The sequence below is a fragment of the Oncorhynchus masou genome, chromosome 14, assembly GCF_036934945.1.
Source record: "Oncorhynchus masou masou isolate Uvic2021 chromosome 14, UVic_Omas_1.1, whole genome shotgun sequence".
In the NCBI taxonomy this organism is placed as follows: Eukaryota; Metazoa; Chordata; class Actinopteri; order Salmoniformes; family Salmonidae; genus Oncorhynchus; species Oncorhynchus masou.
The window spans coordinates 20,966,466-20,983,570 of NC_088225.1; the positions used below are offsets into that span (position 1 = coordinate 20,966,466).

General features: G+C 43.1%; 2 protein-coding genes across 2 annotated transcripts; both read right to left on the minus strand.

Annotated features, from left to right (window-relative positions):
- Positions 1-259: 259 nt before the first annotated feature.
- LOC135554500 (zinc-binding protein A33-like) lies at positions 260-4,989 on the minus strand. The gene is made up of 6 exons (XM_064986838.1): positions 3,639-4,989; positions 2,617-2,712; positions 2,251-2,481; positions 2,085-2,107; positions 955-1,073; positions 260-801 (listed from the first exon to the last, which is right to left on the minus strand). Exons 1-6 carry the CDS (start codon positions 4,032-4,034, stop codon positions 260-262), a joined length of 1,407 nt encoding a protein of 468 aa, XP_064842910.1. The 5' UTR covers positions 4,035-4,989.
- Positions 4,990-11,411: 6,422 nt separating this feature from the next.
- Positions 11,412-16,674, minus strand: LOC135554501 (transmembrane protein 238-like). The gene is made up of 2 exons (XM_064986839.1): positions 15,930-16,674; positions 11,412-11,699 (listed from the first exon to the last, which is right to left on the minus strand). Exon 1 carries the CDS (start codon positions 16,469-16,471, stop codon positions 15,947-15,949), a length of 525 nt encoding a protein of 174 aa, XP_064842911.1. The 5' UTR covers positions 16,472-16,674; the 3' UTR covers positions 11,412-11,699; positions 15,930-15,946.
- Between the last annotated feature and the right edge of the window lie 431 nt (positions 16,675-17,105).

A 17,105-nucleotide genomic window follows, 5' to 3' on the forward strand; every position in this document is an offset into this window, starting at 1 on the left:
AGAGTCCATGCCCTGACGAATTGAGGCAGTTCTGAGGACAAAAGGGGTGCAACTCAATATTAGGAAGTTGTTCCTAATGTTTGGTATACTCAGTGTATATCATCTGTAGACACATAATACTCACAAACATAAGACCATTACATGCTTTATTCCAGACTGTCCCAAGTGATCAGCCTTCATCATCTTGGACTAGGTAGTAAACTCAACTGGATCTGTCTGTAAGTAATGGAGCCTCCACTGCTTGTTAGTAATGAGCCCTCTAGAGCACCACAGCAGCAGACAGCCTGACGGGCAGCAGTCTCAGTGGGTGTTCCTTACAGGCAGTGCAGAAGTACGGAAACACCCGGGGTGAGATGAGGTCTGTAAATGTATAGAGGGGCGTCCTCTCCCGAGGGTCAAAGAAGGTCACCTTGCCCCTGTCCATGTCCAACACCACCCTGATGACCTGCGGCTCCTTCCTCATCATGGTCAAGGGCGCCCACGGTGCCGTGCACGCCTTGTGCTCGCCGTTGCGGAAGCGTATAGTCCAGAAGCCCTCGGCTGGCGTCAGCACGTGCTTGCCCTTCCTGTTGATGGACTCGCTGGCCACGCCTACCACCCAGTATGTGTTAGCCTTTACCTCTACCTCCCAGCTGTGACGGCCAGAGCAGAACCCCTCGGAGCCCAGTAACTCAGCACTGATGTCAAACCTCTCGGGGTTGTTTGGGAGCTTGAAGACCTGGGAGCAGCACTGGACCACAGTCAGATCCTCAGACAGGATGAAGCAGCTAGCGGCTGTGTTGGGGTCCAGAGTCACAGGAGCTGGGGAGAGAGGGGAATATATGAGCCTCAAATGGAAGACAGAGATGATAGAAAGAGCAGAACTGAGATTAAATTAAATATATAGAATATCTTTATTTCCTGTGAGGAAACAGTACAGTCACTTCTACCGACTCATATTTGATTAATACTCACTATATTGAATGATGCTCTTCATCTTGTCCCAGATGTTGAACTTTACAGAACCCAGGTGCTTTGCCACATCAATCAGAGTTCCAGGAATCATCTTTGGATCCAGCGGCATATGCCAGGTTCTGGAATGACGACATTCAGTGATGAGTCATATCCTGTCTATTATACCAGCGAAAATATATCTTTTTTTACCATGAAATTGATGTATGATGGATTGTATCATATTTATTGCTATTTTGTGTCAAAGTAAAGTTCATTTTAACATGATGATCTGTTTTTATTAAAGGTAGACTCAGTGAAATGACATTGCCACGAGCAGCACCGCAGATATTGCGATGAACGAGATGCAAGACTTTCACACAGTCATACACAGTATCAATGTGTGCATGGGTTCGCTTCATGCTGTTAGAGCGTGGTATGTACCAAAACAGCTAAGAAGTATAGCCTTTTACTTTGTTTACTTTGTGCACCTGCGTCATATCACTGAGTCTACCTTTAAAGGCTCTATTCAATCAGTTACGCTTCAGCCGAAATCCGCATAGCGGTTGTTTTGGTGGTGTCTGAGGTGGAACTATGTAGGAGCTGTCAAATACACAAGCGGCTCCTGGCATTACACCTAAAGTGGACATTGCTGTTGGCTGCACGGAGTCGCATTGTTTACAATTTCAAATACTGGAGTTTGAGATGTAATCTACACCTGAATTAGGCTGATACAAATCCTCATTATTTAGTTTTATGATTTTCTATTTGAGTGTCATTATTTCTATATTGCCTAAACTTTCTAATTTTAAACTTTCAACGTGAGTGGGAGGGGTGTGGCTTTGTGACTATGAGCAAGAGCATCTGCTCACCATTTTGACAGCTCCAACACAGTTACACTTTCGACACTGCTGGTTAAAGATTGATCTGATGGATTCTAGGCATAAGTTAAGATAATAATTGAATCTGGAAACACACATTAGCCTTAGATGTGTCTGCCACATTCAGTAGCTAGATGACTGTTTTCATTAGTATATTATGGGCACATGATAGTGAGGCAGTATGGGTCTCTATCTATTTTTTGTATTTTGCTTCTGTTAACTCATGACATCAACCCGTGGGTCAAACGAATGGCTATTCCTGACTCCACTTACCTCTTGATGATATCCTTGTAGTTCTGAAAAGCAAGTAAATGTATCACTTTTAGATGGACAGCTACAATATTCCACATGCATGTTATGTTTCTATATTTTAGTCTTTATTTTGCTTTGGGAATTCCCTTTGTACTGTAAGTAGGGTTTAACTTCATACTGTGTATACCTGTAAGAATGGGATGTCCTGAGACCTCATCTCTTGCTCTACGGTTCTGATGGTGTTTGAGAGGGACGTCAGTTCGTTGGACATCTCCTCAATCTTCTCCTTTAGAAGCAGACTCTTCTGATCCTCCTCTGCCTTCAGAGCATTCAATCTGGCTGCCTCCTCATCTCTCAGGAATTGGCGAAGGGTTTCAAACTCGTCCTTTATCTGCCTTTCAGTATGCTCAACCTGGTTCTGGAATTACACATGTTTAGACATGAAACACCTGAAACTCTCAATGAACCCCGGTTACATTACTGATGATGGGTTCCATGAGCATTAGAAGATGTATTGATCCAGAAAGGACACCAACGAAATACAATACCCCACCTTGATGTGCTCTGCCGTTTGATCACAGACGACCATAGCCTTCTTGAACAGCTGCAGCTTCTCCTTCAATGGGGTCAATGCGGTCTTGAGTTCCTCCTGGAGTGTAATGGCAAGATATTTACACTTTAACACATACTACAGGATCAGGCTGGCCATAAGCCAGGCTGTCAACAGCACAATGTGTTGGATTCATCTGTCAGGTACTGCTGCATCGCAGCCCCATCACAGCATTCAGCTGCATGTGTAAAGGTTCTCAGTACCTCCTTGACTGGAAGATCCAGATCAATTGATAGCTGGACCTCGCTAATGCAACGGCAACATTAACAGAGTCTGGATCATGTGACTAAGTGACAGCGAGGGTGGAGACGATGATGAAACAAAAGACTACACACAGATTCAGAAAGTCAACGTGCCAAAGCAATGTAGAACGTTTGGACATTGAGTTTTCTGCATTGAGGTACACCGAAGCTCATGATCCATGCTCTGTTGATGTTGTCTTTGAGTATTAAATTCTAACAAAATGTTTCTTGTTCCTAGAACAGGGTCAAGGACAGCTGGTGGGCTAGGGGAGGAGGGGAACGTAAGGGTGTACACTTGAGAGACCTGGGATCTGGTTTCATTCCTCCCAGGGGCCCAAGCATCGACCAACCCAACATATGAATGTATTAATAGAATGATCAACTTTCCAAACCCCCCTGTTAACCATCCCACTGTGTCAAAGATGGTTTCTATAACACACACAGTTTTACAAAACAAAACTGTCAAACAAAAAAGTAATATATTCCTTTTCATGATGAAAGAAGTGCTGCTGGTTTAACAACTTGTGAAGGTTTTGGGCGATATTTGACAATGCGGGCGGTAAAGGATGGCAGCCGGAGGTTAGATGAGACTGAACGTACAGATGAAAGTTAGTTTCCCTCTGACAAGCAAAGTTAAGAGCGAGGGTATGGATGATGAGTGACACATTCAGTGACAGTGACACTGACGGCACAGTGAAGACAACCAAGGTTCTGTTCGCCTACCTTACAGTCGTGTGCACCTTCCCCAATGGGGTAGAGCCTGTGCCCCTTGTGTACCGTCTGGCATGCAACACAGATGGGCTGCAGATCGTCCAGACAGAAGAGTGAGAGCGTCTCTCCGTGTTCCTTACACCCCATAGGGTTTTTCCTGCTGCTCATCTCCTTCCTGAAGGACTCACAGGTCTTCTCCAGAATGGTGTTTACCACAATCTCATTCATGGAGGAACGTCTGCAGCATAGAGGGCAGAAGTGGCAGTCGTCCTCACTGTCCTGGGTACTCCAGCTGTCTTGAAGGCATGTTTTACAGAACCTGTGTCTGCAGGAGAGCACAACGGGCTGGTTGAAGATAATTCCACAGAGGGGGCAGGAGAGATTGTCTTCCTGGTGCCTGGACGTCATTCTGCCTGTCAGGTTTTTTAAAACAGGGCTGGAGCAGCAGCAGGATCAGATAAGGTTACTATGCTCCTCCCACCGCTGTTGCCAGGGTTCTCTGGGGTCTACCTCAGTTAAACTTTAATGCTTAAAGGAAATGAATATGTCCATAGGGCTTCCATCTGCTTGAGTAGTGGATATGCAAATAAACACCTCCCACTTCATGATAAATCACAGCTATCCACCTGATATATTTTAAGGAAGACCAGAGAGTGAGTGATAGTCCCATTTCATTGATGCAGTGTTCTGAGATCAGTGTTGTTGGAAAGGTGGAGATTGGCATGTCAGAGTGATGATGCAAGGGGGTCTGCCTTATACAGCCAATAACATTTTGATGAGGGTGATGCAATAATCATTTAATAAGTCACAAGACTGGTGGGGCCAGCATATTCCAGAAGAATGATACGCTCCATCTGGGATGTCTGGGAACAAACACAATAACCAAGAAAAGATGGGAAGACGGTGAGTATTAATAGAAGGAGAGAATGTATTAGGTGGGAGGGAGGAGGGTAAGAAAATACCCCTCCAATGACCCCTACAAAGTTTTCCACAGTCCAACTTAGCCTTGACTGGGTGTGTGCTGGGTCCAACATTTGACAAATTCCTGTCCTAAAAACAGCCCAGGGTCCAAGATGTCTTAAAATACTAAATTGTTGTACAAACGGGCCATAATTTACTATTTTTTTAAATGCTGTCCTAAATAAGTCCATTTAAGTCACTGTAAATTTCTAACCTACATTTGTTGGTAACACTTTACCCAAAGCCGACAGGTATAATGCACTATGATGTGGTTGTAAGACCTGTAATGTCTTAAAAGGATGGTTTGTTAAAAAAAAGTTTAGCTCATTTTCAACCTCGGGTGTTGTTGTTTCTGGATGTTACTAAATAACCAGCAAGCTCATTTAAAAACGGTTTGGTGGAAACAACAACACCCTAGGGAAGTTGAAAATAAGCCCAACTTTAAAAAAAAGCTAACTATCCCTTTAATGTATTCATTTTGTTGTTCTGTCCAGCTTTCTGGTGCCTGATGCTCTCATTCAAATCAGAATCATGGGTTTTACAAGAGGAACATCAGAACAGCAACACTTGTGGGCACACTTAGGTACTATTTATCAAAGTTTAGTGGCTTTTAGCTGAATGTGCATTCTGGTTGCCGAAACTATTATTATAGTAACCTAATAGTTTGGGTAGTGGGAGTTAGCCCAGAAGGATCAACACCTGCACTGGGAATAGATTTAAACACTAAATAGATTTGCTGTCGCGGCTTACCTTACAGTACACCACTGCCTCAGCTATTGGGTACACTTTGTGATCTTTATGGTCAACTGACCAATGATAATCACAGATAGGCTGCAGGTCTGTGACACAGAAGATCTTCAGTTTGTCCCTGTGTTCCTCACACGTTCTCTGAGGACCTCCAGGGTAGTCGATAATACACAGAGGACATATTTCAGAACCCTGCTGCTCCCAGAACTCATCCAGACAGAGATTGCAGAAGCTACAGCCACAGGTATGACAGCTGAGAACCACGGGAACAGAGAAGACCTTTCTACATACAGCACAGGAGAGATCATCATCCTCCAGGAGAGTGGAAGCTTTGGCCTCCATTCTCCCACAGAGCTAGAGCTGGACTCCGGTATGCATCTATAATAGGCCGCAGTGGCTCAGATATGGTTACTCTGGCCTGTGAGCCTTCGCCCCTCTGACATGTATTTAACTCCAAGCTTTGTAAATCAAGTGTGAACTTTATAGTGACATTGAATAGCAGCCCAATGAATATCTACAGTGCCTTGCAAAAGTATTCATCCCCCTTGGCGTTTTTCCTATATTGTTGCATTACAAACTGTCATTTAAATTGATATTATTTGGATTTCATGTAATGGACATACACAAAATAGTCCAAATTGGTGAAGAGAAATGAAAAAAAAGTACTAGTTTTAAAAAATTTAAAAACTGAAAAGTGGTGAGTGCATATGTATTCACCCCCTTTGTTATGAAGCCCCTAAATAAGATCTGGAAGCAAAAAAAATCTTCAGAAGTACATAATTAGTTAAATAAGTCCACCTGTGCGCAATCTAAGTGTCACATGATCTTTGTATATATACACCTGTTCTGAAAGGCCCCAGTGTCTGCAACTCCAGTAAGCAAGGGGCACCACCAAGCAAGCGGCACCATGAAGACCAAGGAGCTCTCCAAACAGGTCAGGGACAAAGTTGTGAAGAAGTACAGATCAGGGTTGGGTTATAACAAAAATATCCGAAACTTTGATCCCATTGAGCACCACTAAATATTTTTTTTTTTATGGAATGAATATGGCACCACAACAAACCTGCCAAGAGAGGGCCACCCACCAAAATTCACGGATCAGGCAAGGAGGCAATAATCAGAGAGGCAACAAAGAGACCAAAGATAACCCTGAAAGAGCTACAAAGCTCCACAGTTTCACGAATACCACCTAAGGTGGCTCCCCTTCCGGCTCGGGTGGCGCTCGGCGAGTGTCATCGCCGGTCTATTAGCTGCCACAGATCCATTTTTCTTTTTCGTTTGTTTTTATCTAATTGTTTTCACCTGTTCCTTGTTGGGGTTTTGGGATGGGTGTTATTTAAGTTTGGTGGTGGCAGCATCATGCTGTGGGGATGTTTTACATCGGCAGGGACTGGGAAACTGGTCAGAATTAAAGGAATGATGGATGGCACTAAATACAGGGACATTTTTGAGGGAAACCTGTTTGTCTTCCAGAGATTTGAGACTGGGAAGGAGGTTCACCTTCCAGCAGGACAAGGACCCTAAACATACTGCTAAAGCAACACTCAAGTGGTATATGGGGAAACATTTAAATGTCTTGGAATGGCCTAGTCAAAGCCCAGACCTCAATCCAATTGAGAACCTGTGGTATGACTTAAAGATTGCTGTAGACCAGCAGAACCCATCCAACTTGAAGGAGCCGGAACAGTTTTGCCTTGAAGAATTGGCAACAATTATAGAGACATACCCCAAGAGACTTGCAGCTGTAATTGCTGCAAAAGACAGCTATACAAAGTATTGACTTGGTGTTACCTTAATAAAGTAACATCAAATTAAGTCATGGGGTTAATTTCAGTTGATTTGACAGTAATTTGTGCCAAAAGAGAACCTGAACTGGAAAATTATTATAATTTATGATTATAATTAACTACCTTTTGAGAAGAATATCATCACCTCAGACAAAATTTCGAAATCAACTGAGGGCCTCCAGAGTGGCGCAGCGGTCTAAGGCACTGCATCGCGGTGTTAGAGGCATCACTACAGACCCGGGTTTGATCCCAGGCTGTGTCGTAGCCTGCCGCGACCGGGAGACCCATGAGGGGGTGCACAATTGACCCAGCATCGTCCGGGTTAGGGAAGGGTTTGGCCGGCCGGGATGTCCTTGTCCCATCATGCTCTAGTGACTCCTTGTCGCCAGCTGTACGGTGTTTCCTCTGACACATTGGTGCGGCTGGCGTCCAGGTTAAGCAAGCAGTGTGTCAAGAAGCAGTGCGGCTTGGCAGGGTTGTGTTTCAGACGACGCATGGCTCTCGACCTTCGCCTCTCCCGTCTGTACGAGAGTTCCAGCGATGGGACAAGACTCTTAACTACCAATTGTATATCACGAAAATTGGGGAGAAAAAGGGGTGAAAAGTACAACAAAAAATAAACTGAGATCAATTTCCCTGACAGAATGACCCCTCTGAAGACCAGCAAGAAGTAAGTACAGAGACTCTTCAATGAAGGACTCCAGCTACTATGCAAATGTACACCAGCGGGAAGCTTCTGATTCCCAGGTACTACTGACACACACACACACACACACACACACACACACACACATCCAATGACAGACAATCAACCGAGCCCACATACAGTGGTTCATCCCACCCTACAATATAGCTGACTGACATGAGTGGCCGACTTCACACTGACCCAAGGAGAAATGGGGGCTGAAGCTAAAAACTGGGTGTTACTGCCCACATTTTTAAGGTATTCAAAATGTTGGATAAATCATGCATGAGACATAAGTAGCCTTATCTTTAGGCTATTTTACAACTTAATGTTAGATGGTTCCTAACCCTGAAAGTAATCTATGAGCCAAGAGAAACTATAGTCCATGGTTCGGATTTCATTAAACAGTCACTACAAACTTCAGCCAAGATTATCTACCGCTAGCTAAAATTCAATAGAATGATTGAGGCAACAGCATATTTTTGTTTTTTTTGTTTTACCAAATCACCTTAAGGTAACATCAAATTAAGGTGAAGGAACCATCTAACATTAAGTTGTAAAATGAAGTTGTAAAACACTGAACTTATCCTTTAAGGTTATGCAGATGTCTGTGAAAGAGACCATAACAAACTTTAAGCATACCTTGTAGTGCTCCAGTGCCTCTTTAATGGGATACACCCTGTGGTCCACATAGGTCCCTGTTAGAGGACACTCAAAAAATATAGGCTGCAAGTCAGTGACACAGAAGAGTGACAGTTTGATCCAATGTTCCTCACACTAATTCTGTGGAGGTTTCTGAGGTCTTTTGATGATGCACATAGGACATACTTCAAAGCCCTGCTGCTCCCAGAACTCATCCTGACAGGGTATGCAGAAGCTACAGCCACAGGTCGGGCAGCTGAGGTCCAATGGGACAGTGAAGACCTCACTACATACAGCACAGCAGGAGAACACGTGTTCCTCAGAGCTGGAGTTGAATGTACGGCTCTTTACTGCATGCATGTGTCTATAACAGGCTGCAGTTGTCTCAGACATGGTTACAGTGACCTGAACCTATGACCTGTAAGGTTTGACATTGAATGGGAGAAGGGGGAATCCACAAGTGAACAGTTCATTTGCGCAACTATTTTTTTATCTACACATGAACAGAACATTATCACTTCACAGAAAAAGTACAAATCAACTGAGAACAATTTTACATAGGATGACCCCTCTGAAGGGTAGCATGCACGTCCCTTCTGATTCCCGGGTACTGATTCCCAGATACTGATTCTCTCTCCATATCTCTCTCTCTCTCTCACACACACAGACAGACCTACACACAGACCCCCCCCCCCCCACACACACACACAGCCATCCAATAACAAACATTCAACTGACCCAATTTATGGCTGTTCGCCCAAACTACAATATAGCTGACTGAAGAGACCAACTCTAAAGTCACGCTCTGTAAGACGTGCATACCATCAAAGAGTGGGCCACCAACAAAAAAAGAGACCGTTGTACAGTAGGTTGCTTGTTTTGGTATGATACTTGCCAAAAAAATATGTATTGTTAAAGTAGTCTATGGGCCAGAATAAACGGCAATTCATGATTAGGTTTTCTTTAAACAGCCACTACAAACTTTAGCTAACATTATCCACCACAGCTAGCTAAAAATCAATGGAAGTGATAGGGGCAACCATGCAACATTATTTTTGTATTATTGACAAATCCCCTAACTAATGTCAAACTAAATAACTGAGTTGATTTCACTTGATTAAGCCATACATTTTAGAAAATTGCATGGTTGCCCGTATCAATCCCATTGACTTTAAGCTATCAGAGGCTTGTCTGTAGTGTCCATTTAAAGAAAACCAAACCATAGATTACACTTTCTCCTGGCCCATAGAATTCTTTCAGACATCTACATTAAGTAGTAAAATACGTCACACTTTCCCTGAAAAAAATATGACAGTGTATACTATGGTAGGAATACTATAGTATTCACTGTAGTGTTTTTGCAGACTTTAATGTAGTATTTACAGTTTATTATAGTATAAATACTGTAGTAAAAAAAGAGTATATACTATATTATTCAATGTAGTTATAATGACACAAGGCGAGACACAGATGCAGGCACAGGAGGCAGATGGTTTGAGCTCTGATATCTTTTATAGTCCAAGGGGTAGGCAAAAGGCAGGTCGGGGACAGGCAAGAGTTCATAACCAGGTCAAGAGTCCAAAACGGTACAGGGAGGCTGGCAGGCTCGAGGTCAGGGTCAGGCAGAATGGTCAGGCAGGCAGGCAGGCTCGAGGTCAGGGGCAGGCAGAATGGTCAGGCAGGCAGGCTCGAGGTCAGGGGCAGGCAGAATGGTCAGGCAGGCAGGCTCGAGGTCAGGGGCAGGCAGAATGGTCAGGCAGGCAGGCTCGAGGTCAGGGGCAGGCAGAATGGTCAGGCAGGCAGGCAGGCTCGAGGTCAGGGGCAGGCAGAATGGTCAGGCAGGCAGGCTCGAGGTCAGGGGCAGGCAGAATTGTCAGGCAGGCAGGCTCAAGGTCAGGGGCAGGCAGAATGGTCAGGCAGGCAGGCTCGAGGTCAGGGGCAGGCAGAATTGTCAGGCAGGCAGGCTCAGAGTCAGGACAGACAAGGGTCAGAACCAGGAGGATGAGGAAAAACAGAGACTGGGAATAAACAGGCGCTAGGAGAAAACCGCTGGTTGACTTGGCAAACAAGACGAACTGGCACAGACAGACAAAAAACAAAGGTATAAATACCAGGGGATAATGGGGAAGATGGGTGACCCCTGGAGGGGGGTGGAGACAAGCACAAGGACCGGTGAAACAGATCAGGGTGTGATAGTAGTGATATAGTGTTTGTTTTATTATCTTTGACACAGAAGTGGAGGCTTCTTCTTGAGGAACACTAAAATAGCTAATTTTCCATAACAAAAGGAGATATTGAAAGTCTATACTAAACATCTAGGCTTTTCACTTACAGGTTCCACATATTGGGATATGGGTGAGGAGAATGTGCAGGGTCTATACAAATGGAATACTGTAGTATTTACTATAGTTTGTGGACTGTAGTGTTTTAGCTGACATTTCTGTAGTATTTACGACAGTATACTACAAAATGATATACTAAGTCCTACACATGATCAAGGGATAGATACTACAGTGTGTAGTATAGTATTTTTTTAAAGTGGGAAGGACCTTTTTCAGAGCCATGCTGCTCCCAGAACTACTCCAGACAGGGTTTGCAGAAACTACAGCCACTGATATTGCAGCTGTGCAGTACATTCGGAAAGTATTCAAAACCCTTAACTTTTTGTTACATTACAGCCTTATTCTAAAATGGATTAAATAGTTTTCAGAAATGTTTGCAAATGTATTACAAATAAAAAACTGAAATACCATATTTACATAAATATTCAGACCCTTTGCTATGAGACTTGAAATTGAGCTCAGGTGCATCCTGTTTCCATTGATCATCATTGAGATGTTTTTGCAACTTGATTGGAGTCCACCTGTGGTAAATTCAATTGATTGTGAATGTAATTACTTGGTCCGCTCACGATATATATATATATCGTGAGCGGACCAAGTAATTTGGTGTCACTAAAGCGGAAAGGTGGAATAAACGAGTCAGGAGTTGGTTTCTTGATGGAACACAGTTCTCTATTGAGGGATTATGGTCAATACAAACACTTCAACATAATCAATGAAAATCTCCCAAGGAAAACCATACATCTTCTTCTCCAGATGGAACAGGAACACAATACGATTATCTTTAAACTACAACAAAAGTCACGGTTTTGTCACCATCTTAATGGTTCTTCGTGATTAGCTTCTCTCTCTTGGTAGCCATCTTCCAGAGATAGTTTTTTCCCTCCTTCTTGCTGGTTCCCTCCTCTCTCTTGTAGGGAAAAGATAATAGGTCATTAGTAGCATCAGCTGTGCTAAATTGCCTCAGGTCCCCTTGACTCACATGCCTAGTTGGGCTGCTATCCGTGAGTCCAGCCTGCCCTCAAGTGGTCCTTCCACAATATATACAGTGTCGTGACATACTGTATGTCACGACTTCCGCCGAATTCGGCTCCTCTCCTTGTTCGGGCGGCGTTCTTGCCATCGCCGCTCCATTTTTCATGTATCTATTTGTTTTGTCTTGTTCCCTGCACACCTGGTTTTCATTCCCCAGTTACGCTACATGTATTTATTCCTCTGTTCCCCCTCATGTCTTTGTGGAAGATTGTTTGTGTGTTACGTGTTTTTAAACGCACTAGGGTTGTGTGCGTTTTTCCCATGTTATTTTCACGAAGCCTGTTTTGTATACATTTGATGTGTTGTGACTGTTTTGCGCATTATACACTTTGCCTTGTTGACTGGAGTTTTTTTGGACACAGTTGCGTCCGTCTGTATATCTCTCCTGTCGTAATAAAGTGTGCGCCTGTTCACAATTCTCTGCTCTCCTGCACCTGACTTCAGCACAAGTACCACACGCCTGACAATATTCTAAAACTATTTAATCAGTTTTAGAATAAGGCTATAACGTAACAAAATGGGGAAAAAGGGGTCTGAATACTTCCCAAAGGCACTGTATGTACGGTATGTACATGGCTGGCAGGCCAGATATAATTACAGGAAGGGGAATTACATACCAAAACATAGCACAATTGCCCATTCTTGAGCCCATAAACTGTTAGGACCTACATAAATCTGTCCCAACAGCAGAGTCACAACAGCAGTCCCAACACCTTACCACTGCTACACCTGGCTATGAGCAGAGCCTTGTCTGGCAGCTAAACATTTCATTCAGCCTCATTTTCTGCCTTTAAAAAAACATAGCTGATATGGCTAACTTGCTTAAACAAATGTAGTTTCTACCTGACAATTGAGATGTACAAACTATGGCATAAGGGGACGACAAGAGGATAAGAGGCAATCCGTAATTTCAATTAAGACATTAATGAGCGAGCTAGGACGGACATAGTCAATATAACTATTTGTTGAGCACATTTGAAATGTACAGTGACAGAATTCAGAACATGGGCTGTTCTTACAGTGTTCTCCCTGTACAACAAGTCAGAATCATAGGATAAATATAGGGGGAATATAAGCAGACAATGTAAGCTCTTCCAATACTCGATGATTACATTTCTCTAAAACAGGTTATGGGCGACATGTGTACCACCAAGTCAGAACAGTAGGTGAAATTAAGAGGGGAAAATGGACCAAATTATTAGGGTGAGGCACATGGGTTACTAACAGCTTACTACACAACATACACTTAGTATTACTTTCTTAGCAACAGTATACATATAGGGAGTATACACTCCCTGTCATATTACATAATTTATGCAGCAGCATACAAGACATTTTTGGACTCACATTGTTGTGCTGTGCTCACTTGAACAGGAAGGTGGCGCAGTGGTTATTTGTGGGCAAATTTTGTTGTCAAAATCTGGCATTCTCTGGATTTATGGTGCTCTCAAGACAACTGGGAACTCAGAAAAAAACAAGGTTGAATCATGAACATCAGGGATCTTCAGGTCGTAGCTCTAGAAAGATGCCCGAGTTCCCGACTAACAATTCTGAGTTGGATGACCGTTCAAAACGTATTTTCCTAGTCGGAGCTTGTTTTTTCCCCGAGTTTCCAGTTGTCTTGACCTCACTGAAGTCAGATTTTTCAGTTCCGAGTTAACAGTTGTTTTGAGCGCGGCAGAAATCATGCTGGATTGACAGCATGGCCAATGTTGAATGTTTATCATGTTAAGCTTGGAAAATAGAACTTTAAACCCAGACTTGGGACCACACAGCCACTGAATAGCAGGCTAGTAATTGCTTTGTAATGCTTGCAGTTAGCCACTGATTCCTTCCAAACCATTGCTGAATTTGCGATTTCCAACTTGATGTGTAGTGTTCCAATGGCTGATGAGTACTGATGCGTTTTTATCTATTATTTATCTTCATATGACAAGGATTAAAAAGGATTTCCCGGTAGATTGTTGACTTGATTAATGATGATGACTGCTAGCTAAGATTTTGAAAGTATGATGGTGACATGATCAGTCCAATCGAAGCTAATGTAGATATAACATGATTTGACATTTTATCTGCGGTCAATGACCATGAGCCTTCTTGGATGGGAACTTCTAATGTAACTCTATTGCAGCACCCAAGGGACTTAGAGTTGGCGGTGACGTAGTGTCCCCATGAGTGACAGAAAACGGAGCAAATTAAGGCGCAACTAGAGAACACTGCCCCACCACCACAGAAAGCACTGAGATAGGCTGAAACACCTGCATTTTGGAGCTGCCTGTCTCAAGAAAGCAAAAAATAGAGTATGTTTGTATGCTGCTTTATTAACTCAATGATTATTATAATTGTTTTTTATTTTTTACATTGTTTGCAAACTGATATGTGACACGTATTAAAACCAAAATAGGCAAACCCCCCCCAAAAAAACATTTTTTTTTTTTTTGCTAAAAATGTGGGGCTCAAAAGCACCACCTGACCTGAACGACAGGTTGTCACTGTTCCTGACTGACAAAGCGTTTGTTTGTGATTGATAATTTGTTTGGTGACTAATGATTTGAGATCTGTGTGATTATTTCTTCCTAGAAAAGTCTATCATGTAGTATACGTAAAATGTCCAAAATTTCATCCACCTGAAATTTGTCAGGGTAGCCTACATATGTAGGATCTTAAATTTGAGCCAGTTTGCTACAGCAGGAAAATAATCCTGCAGCAACCAGAAATGTGAAATGTTATGCGGATTATAATTAACGGACAAGTTTAACATTTCAAAGTGGAAATTACAAACTTAAGAAGCCTTCTTAAACAAGGAAAATTCTCCTGCAACCAGGTGATCAAATTAAGACCCTGCAGCTGTAGTACCTCTCAGCCATTTAAAAAAACTTTGCAGTTCCTCATATAATCACTGTCAATGTGATAAAAGGACCCTGACTGAAGCTCAAAAACATAGTACAGTACACCACTCCCATACTTTGTGTGGAGTAACAAGGTGTCAAGGTCAAAGCTAGCCTACTGTAGATAATCAAAGTGTTGTCATTCCACAGAGTAATATGTTATTCTAGTCCATGGGTAGGTACTGTTTGGCAAAAATCTGAGAATTGTCAGTTGGAAATACAAACAGGTAAAAGGTTCATAAAGCATGAGGCAGCCATATGGACATACAAAAGTAATGTCTGTATAAAGGTAGGGAAATCCATAGGGTACAAAGGTCGTTAATGTGCCATATTGCTTATCACCACTGTGGACGGGGATGTAGAATACAGGTGCCAGGTCAAGTTCACAACAAGGTCAAGTATTCACCTTCTCAGTAGCACTTCGCCCTAAAAAGTCTGACATATTTGCTAGAAAAAAAAACTCTATTATCAAAGTATTGCATCAATTATCCACAAAGGATTCACAAAATTAACATAAAACAAACAAAAAGTCCTCACTGAGGAGCATAATTTGATTTTAAAAACGAAATGTTTCAAAGAAAAAAGCCCATAGGACAATATTAGAAACGAAATGTGCTTGTAAACATTTGTGAGAAGTACAAGTGAATTGTCCTTCTGGGGTTCAGTGCTGCCAAGCCTCTAACTTCTGGTGGACAAAATATATGGTTACCTCATGATGTCATGGTTGCAACATTCAGTCATACTGTAGCTTACATCAGTTTAGATCGATGTCAAAAATGTGTCCTAACTCCTAAGATAGACAATTCCTGGTCAGCCTAGGTTTCTTTGTTTCATGTAGCAGAAGTTCTACTTAGCCCTCTCAGAAACGGTTTTATTGTTTGAACAGGGCTTCTCTTTAGGCGTGCACTGCCATTCAATGACGTTAATGGTTAACAGAAAGACAAAGGAAGTCTGTTTCCATTAGATCACAGTTTCTTTCCGCATTCACTGAAACACATTGTCATTAATTTTATTATAAGGAACATTATAGCCTGCTGAATTGTGGATCAAAGTTGTGGGCTATTATCAAGCAAAAACAATAGCCTAGAATGAAGTTGGCCTATAAAACCTATAATCTATGCACATGTTTAAAGAAAATTACGCCTATCCAATAACAAAATGTATCCCTAGGCTATAGCCTAAATGGCTTAATGACCGATTGGAAATAATAGGCTAACCTTGTGCGCATTGCGCATCATATGGCCGAGGTCTCTGTAGCTGTGTTCGGGACAGGTATGCCTGTGTCCACGGATGCAGACACCGTGTGCATGTCCTCATCAAGCGGCACCATCGTCAATACGACAGGCGGGGGCTTCGGTTGCTGTTGGGCATCCCTCATGTGAGTCGTAGACAGCCCGGTCCCTGCCCTTCTCGCGACCCCGCGGGGGGGGCCTCCATTCCGCCGCAGAGAGTTCCTGACACTGTTGGAGAGACGGCTGGATAACCGCCTCACCGCACCTGCGATGCCCCGCTCCTTCTTCAAGAGCCCTACGTCATCCTCCAGCTCCTCCGGGGGGACCTCGATGTTGCCCGTGTACCAGAACACCCACCAGACGAGGCTGAGGAAGATGATGATGGCCCCGGCGTAGATTAAAAAGTCATAGAAGAATATGTCCGCAAAAACACCGATCAAAAGAACAAGCAGCCCGAATATGTCGAAGGACACTGCCAACCAAAAGGCGCAGGAACAGCGCCCTAGACCGCGGTACGTCGGCTCCATGTCTCTAAATTGGCTTGGAGATAGGCCTAACAAATACTTTGTTTAGACCACCTTTTCTTTTCTATCATTTGCGGTTGGTTTCCTGGTGGAATTCGGTGAATTCGGTTGGGGTAGAGTTTCAAACGGAGCCGTTTGTTTGAAGAGGTAAGGTGAGACAGGTGAGGAAGCTCGCCCCTATTCAAATTGTCCTGTGTCACAGCACAGGGCACAGCACAGAGAGGTGGGGCGTGGTAGCCGTAGACAGGTGAGGGAGGGCTGGGTAGACGGGATACTGGCATGACACCAGCCATATTAATACTGTAAAGAAGGTAGAACATGTGTGACATACATTGTAGAAAGGAGCCATGATGGTTCTGATTTTCTTTCTAGATATCGGTCATCAGTCCAATATGCAGAGACGCCAAACATGGCACACTCATTTTTTATTTCACCTTTATTTAACCAGGTAGGCTAGTTGAGAACAAGTTCTCATTTGCAACTGCGACCTGGCCAAGATAAAGTATAGCAGTGTGAACAGACAACACAGTTACACATGGAGTAAACAATAAACAAGTCAATAACACAGTAGAAAAAAAGGGGAGTCTATATACATTGTGTGCAAAGGGCATGAGGAGGTAGGCGAATAATTACAATT

Coding starts and splice junctions, on each gene's coding strand:
- LOC135554500 (XM_064986838.1), bottom strand. CDS start 4,034: ATGACGTCCAGGCACCAGGAAGACAATCTCTCCTGCCCCCTCTGTGGA. Junction 2,713..3,638: donor AAGGTGCACACGACTGTAAG/GTAGGCGAACAG, acceptor ATTACACTCCAG/GAGGAACTCAAGACCGCATT. Junction 2,482..2,616: donor AAACGGCAGAGCACATCAAG/GTGGGGTATTGT, acceptor GTGTAATTCCAG/AACCAGGTTGAGCATACTGA.
- LOC135554501 (XM_064986839.1), bottom strand. CDS start 16,471: ATGGAGCCGACGTACCGCGGTCTAGGGCGCTGTTCCTGCGCCTTTTGG.